This window comes from Numenius arquata, chromosome 25 (genome assembly GCF_964106895.1).
Source record: "Numenius arquata chromosome 25, bNumArq3.hap1.1, whole genome shotgun sequence".
NCBI lineage: Eukaryota > Metazoa > Chordata > Aves > Charadriiformes > Scolopacidae > Numenius > Numenius arquata.
The window spans coordinates 4,550,083-4,558,339 of record NC_133600.1 but is presented as its reverse complement, the minus strand read 5'-3'; the positions used below and the strand labels follow the sequence as shown (position 1 = coordinate 4,558,339).

Genomic DNA, 8,257 nt, shown 5'->3' with positions numbered 1-8,257 from the left:
CAGATGGCGTCGGCTACCGACTCCCGCTATGGGCAGAAGGAATCCTCCGACCAGAACTTCGACTACATGTTCAAGATCCTGATCATCGGCAACAGCAGCGTGGGGAAAACCTCCTTCCTCTTCCGGTACGCCGACGACTCCTTCACACCCGCCTTCGTCAGCACCGTCGGCATCGACTTCAAGGTCAAGACCATCTACCGGAACGACAAGCGCATCAAGCTGCAGATCTGGGTGAGACCCCCCACCCCACCCCCCCACACACACCCCCGCCGTCCACTCCCGGGGTGTCCCCGTGGGTCCCCACGCCGGCACCGGGGTGGGATGGTCGGTTGTGGGGCTGCTCCGACCTTTGCCGGGGCTGGGGGGGGGGTGGTGATGATGGTGGGGTGGGATGTATCCCTGAGGACCCCGTTGTCCAGGGGTTGTCCCCGCCGGTGTCCCCGCGTCCCTGGGGGTGACGTGCTGCTCTCACACACACACCCCACCTCCAACCCAGGACACGGCCGGCCAGGAGCGGTACCGCACCATCACCACCGCCTACTACCGCGGCGCCATGGGCTTCATCCTGATGTACGACATCACCAACGAGGAGTCCTTCAACGCCGTGCAGGACTGGTGAGCGCCCCAGGAGGGGCTTCGGGGACACCCCACCCCCTCCCCCAACTGTCCCCCTTCCCCTTTTCGGGGCATCCCCTCCCCATGCCGTGCTCTACCCCTCCACGTGATGTCCCTCCTTCTCCTCCTTGAAGGTCCACCCAGATCAAGACCTACTCCTGGGACAACGCCCAGGTCCTGCTGGTGGGGAACAAGTGTGACATGGAGGACGAGCGCGTGGTCTCCTCGGAGAAGGGCCGCCAGCTCGCCGAGCACCTGGGTGAGTCGAGGAAGGGGGAGGAGGGGACACCACGACACACACAGCCATCTTCCCACAAATAATTTAATTAGGGGGCTTAATTCCCTGGCTGTAATTCTTCTGCTTCGATAGCAGCGGTGACTTGTCACCTAACGAAAAAAAAAAAAAACAAAACCCAAACGAGGTGTAATTAAGCCGTGAGTGCCGGGATGTGATGGCGGTTTCTGTTACAGCCCCATAAACCCACCGAGAGGTGCTGGGTGGGAAAAAAATACAGTGTCACCGGGTGGGTGGCGGGGCCCCGGGGGTGGGGGGGCTGGGGTGGTCCGGGCGTGCGGCACACGCAGCCCTTTCAATTAATATTTAACGAGGGGAGGAGGAGCTCTGGAAGGTTTCCGATGTTGGGCAGCGGCTGGATGCAGGGCGGCAGCGGGGTGGGGGGGCTGAAGCCCTGATCTCACCCGTGTGTTGTTGTTGTCCCCCCCACCCCGCCTCCCTGTGTCGTGTGTGTCCGTGTGTGTGTGTGTGTCCGTGTGTGTGTGTGTGTCCCTCGTCTCCAGGTTTTGAGTTTTTCGAGGCCAGCGCCAAGGACAACATCAACGTCAAGCAGACCTTCGAGCGGCTGGTGGACATCATCTGCGAGAAGATGTCGGAGTCGCTGGACACGGCCGACCCGGCGGTCACCGGCGCCAAGCAGGGTCCCCAGCTCACGGACCAGCAGGCCCCCCCGCACCAGGACTGTGCCTGCTAGGGGCAGCCCCCACCCTCCTCTTCAACCCCCCCCCCCCAAATCGGTCAGTGCACCCCCCCTCTCCCCTTTACTCCCCTTCCCCCCGAGCCCCTCTTCTTGGGGGGGGACCCGTGGGGGCTTTTGCTGCTGAGACCTCCCAAAGGGCTGCGGCCCCTCTAGGAGCACCCCCCCCCCAGTTCAGTTAGGCTGTGCTCCCCTCACCTTAATTTATTTTTAAGCCTGGGCTGGTAGAAAACTCCCCCCCCGTTCTGCTTTTAGTCGTTCCACGAGCCTCGCTTCTCCGAGAAATATTATTTTTCTCGTCTGCTCGCCACCGCCGGCCCCCATCCCCCCCCCTCCCCGGGGACCAAACGGGACCCCGAAACCTCCTGTCCCTGCTGGGATCCCCCCCCAGTCCTTTCTCCCCAGCCCCGGCGGAGGCCTCACCCTGCCCAAAGAGCTCCCGGGGGCTCTTTGTGCCTGGCTTTCCTCCCCGCCCCCCCCCCCCCCATGGATGGATATTTCCTAAATCTTGTTTATTTGTATAAATAGATGCTAATTTATGCTCCCGCCGTCTTCCTCCTTGTACATAAGAAAAACTCCTTGTAAATAGGCGTAGGAAGTGACGCTGTGCGCGTGACCTGCTGTGCTGTGGCCGTGTTGGTGCATTAATTATTATTATTATTATTATTTTTAATTTTTTTTTTTTTTTCTCAGTGTGGTAACCTTGCTTGTGAATATCACTTTAAAAACAACAAAAAAAATAAATCTATTATAATTTACAGGATTAAAAAAAAAAATAAATCCATGAGCGAGGCCAGCCAAACGAGCTGTAGCAAATTAGCCCCGGTTTGGGGACGACGGGGACATTTGTGAAGCCCCCTGGTTTTGGGAGGGGTTTTTTTTGGGAGGGAAGGGAGAGAGGGGGCTCGGAGGAGCGTTGCTAATTTGCTGCGGGGTGTTGGGCTCCTCGTGTGTTCCTGTAGTACCGTGCTTCTGTGGAGACTGTGAATAAGTGGATATTCCCGTAGCGATGACAGACCCGCAGGTCTTGCTGCCCTCTATTTATTATTTTTTTATTTCTTGGAGCGCTGTGTCTTTATTTTACAGATTTTTTTTTTTCCTCCCCCCCCCCAAAAAAAACCCGGTACCTTCCCTCCCCACCTTTCCCCTTTCCTATTTTTTGTGAAGTTTACTTATGGAAGAGTTACACCGTACTGTACAAATGTCAAAAGTGTCAAAAAAAAAAAAAAAAAAAAAAAAAAAAAGAGTACAATTTCCTAAAAATCACTGTATTAAAGAAATGTTGTGAAGAAATAAATCAATGCTGATCACCGGGTCCCGCGAGGTCATTGCAAGGACGGGGCGGGGGGGGGTGACAGCGGGATGGTCCCTCTGCTCCGTGTCCATAACGAGCTCGATGCCGGAAAGGGACAAAATAAAGATCTCATTTCTTAATTAGCATTCACCAAGGGGGGGGGTGTGTGGGGGGGTGTGTGTAGTCCCATGGTGGGGGCGTGTGGCAGGAGGGATTAGGACAGGGCTATAAGTAAAGGCACAGCTTTAAGCGTTAGAAAAAAAATATTTTTTTTAAAAAAAAAATCACATTTCGGCAATTTTCAGCGATGCTGGAAATAAATAAGCTCCCGGGTTATGGAGTGAGCGTCCAGCTTGCCCAGGGCTGGGAGGAGAGGGATGTTATGGTCCAAATCCTGCAAAAAAACCCCCAACTTTGCCTCAAAAAGCCCCGACCGCCTCTGCCACTGTGGCAGCCGGCGGCCGCCATCGCACCGCTATTTTTATAAAAACGGGGTGGCTGCAGCCCAGCCCGGAGCCCACGCGTGGTGCCGGCGGAGTGAAAAGGAGCCGAGTGACTTCTTCCCTTCAGCTCCCAGATTAAAAATAAAAGCAGCGGGGGAAAGGGCTGAGGAGCAGCATCCCTCTGCCCGGCAGCCGAAGCAGGAGCAGGGGCCTGAGAGGGTGGCCCAGGAGAAAAAAGGCAGCAAAAGGTGTCGGAGAGGAGCAAAGGGCCAGCCTTGCCATGGAAAAGGGGGGAAAAAAAGTCCGTCTGCAGCAGAGGAGAGAGCGCTGGGGACCTTCCCCGGGGGCGCTGAAGGCAAAGCGTAGCCGCGGCAGCGCGGGCTCTGTGGAAGAATACAAAAATAATACTAATCATCATAATAATGAGCTTTACAGGCTCGCCTGTAACAGGAGATTGGTTAAAAATACCCAAACCCATCATTGCCATCGGTAGATGAGTTAATAGGCACGACCCGCCTGGGCTGCAGCGAGCTGCGGTGGTTCCCCGGCCGCCGCCTAGCCTTGGGTGGATCGAGCCACGGCGATGCCCGGAAAAATCCGCTGGAGATTCCGGAAAAAATGCCGCAGTTTCCTCCATCACACCCCGACGCCGCGCCGGGTCTCCCGGGGGGGATCGTGCTCGGTTCCCGGGGGGGTGCCAGGCTGGGGGAAGGAGAGAAAGGGGGCACGTTTGGCGCCAGCCCGGCTGGCCACGGGGGGCGAGGTGCGGTGGCCGGGCCGGCGCTCACCCTGTGCTTGAGGTAGGAGAGGTAGGTGTCCCATCCCAGCGTGACGACGTTGACATAAACCACCCGGTACTTGGGTGGGACGAAGAGGAAATTCACCAGCTGAGCCGCCGGCCAGATGCACCAGTCAGCCTGCGGAGAGCAAAAAAAGAGCAGCCGGGGCCCCGTCCCCATCCCCGTCCCCGTCCCCACCCAGGGAGGGAAAAGGAGCTCGGGGACGTGTGATTTACCTTGTAAAACTCCCAAAATTTCTCCTTCAGCTCCTCCCAGCTCTCCTCTAGGGACTGGCCCTCCAGCGTGCCCATGCCTGCGGGGACAGGGGGACATGGGTGGTTAGATGGGGCAGGTTTTCTGGTACTTGTAAGAAATATCTATAAATAAAAGACTAAGGGGCAGTGAAGCAAACAGCGGGTGTGTTGAACTCGATAAAACATGAGGAAGCAAAGCGAAATACCCTCTTTTTTAGCAGCGGGTGTGCACGAGGATAAAGACTATCAAGCATTTATTTCCCATCATCGGGAAATCCCTGCAAAACTACTTTTCCTTGAGAAGACTGTTTTCTCAGAAAGCAACCTGTTATTCTTTTTCTTTTTCTTTTTTTTTTTTTCGGATTTTTATTACATAAAAAGTCCTCTCTAGTCTTTCAGGCAAGGCTCCGCGCTGGGGAGAACGGATGGGAGTTGCCATCTCAGCTGTGCTGGACACTAAAAAATTGCCAAAAAAACCCTTCCAACCGTGGGAGGGGAGGGAGGGAACCCCGGGAAACCCACATCCGCCCCACGGAGGGAGGGTGACAGGCGTCACCCCAGCAAGCACACACAGCGCGAAAACACGTCACCGGCAGCATGGGCTGCGCTCGATTCCCAGTGACGCCAACCCAAGGTGTGGGTGCCACCACGTACCGAGGAAATACCAGGCGCCCAGGGCGGGCGATGCCACCAGCTGATCGATGAGGACCTTCTTGAGGACGGTTTTGAGCCCCCGCACGCCCCGCGCCGGGAAGGCGGCGTCCAGCCAGAGGTACCAGTAGTGCATGAGCGGGCCCATGCTGCAGCCGACGGCGAACATGCGACCTGCAACACAACACCGCCGCCGCCACCACCCATCCATTATTGATGTGACACCCCCTTCTGAGCGTTCCCCACCCCTCCCTCCCTGAAAGCGGATCCGGCTCCGGGGACGGCACAAAGGGAGCGTGGCTTCGCGTGGAGCCGGACCCTAATTGTCCCCCCCTGCCCCGTGTGCTTCCGAGGAGAAGGATCGGGGGGTCCTGGTGGATATTAAACTACCCCTGAGCCAGCAATGTGCCCTTGTGGCCAAGAGGGCCAATGGAACCCTGGGCTGCGTAGGGAAGAGTGTGGCCAGTAGGTCGAAGGAGGTCATTCTCCCCCTCTACTCTGCACTGGTGAGGCCACAACTGGAATACTGCCTCCAGTTCTGGGCTCCCCAGCTCAAGAGAGACAGGGAACTACTGGAGAGAGTCCAACGTAGGGCAACAAAGATGATGGATGGATTGGAGCATCTCCCTGATGAGGAAAGGCTCAAAGAGCTGGGACTCTGAAGAAGGAAAGGCTGAGGGGAGACCTTATGAATGCCTCCAAGTATCTAAAGGGCGGGTTGAGGGAGGATGGAGCCGGACTCTTTTCAGTGGTTCCCAGTGACAGGACGAGGGGCAACGGGCACAAGCTGGAACATGGGAAGTTCCATTCAAATATGAGGAGAAACTTCTCTCCGGTGAGGGTGCCAGAGCCCTGGAACAGGCTGCCCAGGGAGGTCGTGGAGTCCCCTTCTCTGGAGATCTTCAAGACCAGCCTGGATGCAGTGAATAATGTGCTCTGGGCAACCCTGCTTCAGCAGGGGAGTTGGACGGGATGATCTCTAGAGGTCCCTCTAGACATCTAGATGATCTCTAAATCTAGATGATCTCTAGAGGTCCACTCTGACAATTCCGTGATTCCATGAGAACGAGCATGAATTAAACAACGTGACAGGGTGTCCTGCAACCCCCCCACCCCATGTGTGTGTGTGTCCCCTGCCCCGGGGTTGTCACCTGTACGGGCCACCTGGTGCTCGGTGTCGGGGTGGCGGCGGCGGTGCCAGGCCTGCTGCAGGACGTCGCCGGTGGCCAGCAGTGCGCCGCAGCTCGCCGTGTTGGTCATCAGGAGCAGGCGGCCGGTGAAGAGCGGCCTCCAGTAGCCCAGCAGCCGCCGGCCCCGCGCCAGCATCCTGCGGGCACAGATAGCACCCCCCCCAGCCCCCCCTGCCAGCAGGGTCAGTGGGGAGGGCCCCCCGCCCCCCCAGCCCCTCCCAGTCACCCCATGCCCCCCAGTTGCCCCTGTGCCCCCCAGTTGCCCTGTACCCCCCCAGTCTCCCCCGTGTTCCCCAGTTAGCACTGTTGTACCCCTCCAGTTATCCATGCTGTGCCCCCCAGTTCCCCCAGTTAGCACTGCTGTACCCCCCAGTTCCTCCCAGTTCCCCCAGTTAGCACTGCTGTACCCCCCAGTTCCTCCCTGTGCTCCCCAGTTAGCACTGCTGTACCCCCCAGTCCCCCCTGTGCTCCCCAGTTAGCACTGCTGTACCCCAGTTATCCATGCTGTGCCCCCCAGTTATCCATGCTGTGCCCACCAGTTCCTCCGTACCCACCCAGTTCCCCCAGTTTGTCCTGTTGTACGCCACCAGAGCCGCCCAGTTCCCCTGTACCCCCCAGTTCCCCGCAGTTCGCCCTGCTGTGCCCTCAGTTAGCCCTGCTGGACCCCCCCAGTTATCCCTGCTGCGCCCCCAGTTCCCCCCAGTTATCCTTGCTGTACCCCCCAGTTATCCCTGTACCCCCCAGTTCCCCCCAGTTCGCCCTGCTCTGCCCCCACTTAGCCCTGCTGGACCCCTCCAGTTCCCCCCAGTTATCCCTGCTGTGCCCCCCAGTTCCCCCTGCCGGACCCTCCCCGTCACCCCAGTGTCTCCCAGTTCCCCCCCGTTCTCACACCAATTACAACCCCCCCCCCCGCTCCCCCCTCCTCACCGCCGCGCGCTTCCGCCACCAGCACGCTCAAGCGGAGGGGCGTCACGTGACGGGGCGTCTTCCGCTTCCGGCGGCCGCCATGACACCTACCGAGGCACAGGCAGCCGCCATGACAGCTACCGAGGTAGCCCCGTTCTGGCGGGGCCGGGAGCGGGCCAGGCCAGGCCCGGCGCCCGGCTCCCGCTGTTCCCTCACAGCGGCAGGGCCCGGCCGCCCCCCTCCCCGCTCCCCGTTCCTCTTCCCCCAACAATCCGGAGTCTCTTGGTTTTCCACAAAAAACGTCCTTTTATTGCCGCCTGCTCCTGCTCCTGCTCCCGCGACGTCCCTCAGCGCCGGCAGCCGGCCGGGGCCTTCGGGGCCTTCGGGGCCCGCGACTCCCCGCAGGCATCGGGCTTCTCCCCCTGCCGGAGAGCGGCCGGTAGAACCCGGGGGGAACGTGGGGAGTGCGGGGAACTGGGGAGCAGCAGGGCAAACTGGGGGAACTGGGAGAACTGGGTGGGGGGATACAGCAGGGGGAGCTGGGGGGCTACAGTAGGGCTAACTGGAGAAACTAGGGGGGGTGCAGGGGAACTGGGGGTCTACAGTGGGGGGGAACTAGGTGGCACAGCATGGATAACGGGGATCTGGGGGGTACAGGGCAACTGGGGGGGCACAGCAGTGCTAACTGGGGCTTGCAGGGATAACTGGGAGGTACAGCAGTGCTAACTGGGGGAACTGGGGGGCACAGGGAGAACTGTGGGGTACAGCAGTGTTAACTGGGGGAGCATAGCATGGATAACTTGGGGGGGCACAGGGGAACTGGGGGGTACAGCAGGGATAACTGGAGCTTGCAGGGGGAACTGGGGGGTACAGCAGTGGGAACTGGGGGGACTGGGGGGCCCAGGGAGAACTGGGGGGTACAGCACTGTTAACTGGGGGAACTGGGGGGCATAGCATGGATAACTGGGGGGCACAGCAGTGTGAACTGGGGGGCACAGGGAGAACTGGGGGGTACAGCACTGTTAACTGGGGGAACTGGGGGGCATAGCATGGATAATTGGGGGAGCACAGGGGAACTGGGGGGCACAGCAGTGTGAACTAGGGTAACTGGGGGGCATAGCATGGATAACTGG

General features: G+C 59.1%; 3 protein-coding genes across 3 annotated transcripts in view; 1 reads left to right on the top strand and 2 right to left on the bottom strand.

The window, feature by feature from the left end:
- On the top strand, positions 1-1,604 carry RAB3A (RAB3A, member RAS oncogene family). The gene is made up of 4 exons (XM_074163596.1): positions 1-231; positions 497-615; positions 750-874; positions 1,414-1,604. The coding sequence occupies exons 1-4, from the start codon at positions 4-6 to the stop codon at positions 1,602-1,604; spliced, it is 663 nt and encodes a 220-aa protein (XP_074019697.1). The 5' UTR covers positions 1-3.
- A 2,376-nt stretch (positions 1,605-3,980) lies between these two features.
- On the bottom strand, positions 3,981-6,381 carry MPV17L2 (MPV17 mitochondrial inner membrane protein like 2). Its single transcript, XM_074163867.1, has 5 exons — positions 6,180-6,381; positions 5,032-5,202; positions 4,360-4,436; positions 4,133-4,261; positions 3,981-4,046 (listed from the first exon to the last, which is right to left on the bottom strand). The coding sequence occupies exons 1-5, from the start codon at positions 6,352-6,354 to the stop codon at positions 3,981-3,983; spliced, it is 618 nt and encodes a 205-aa protein (XP_074019968.1). The 5' UTR covers positions 6,355-6,381.
- Positions 6,382-7,471: 1,090 nt separating this feature from the next.
- IFI30 (IFI30 lysosomal thiol reductase) overlaps positions 7,472-8,257 on the bottom strand; it is a 3,236-nt gene continuing 2,450 nt past the window's right edge. Inside the window, 1 exon segment of the mRNA XM_074163817.1 lies at positions 7,472-7,546. Within this exon segment, the coding sequence (XP_074019918.1) occupies positions 7,472-7,546 (75 nt within the window).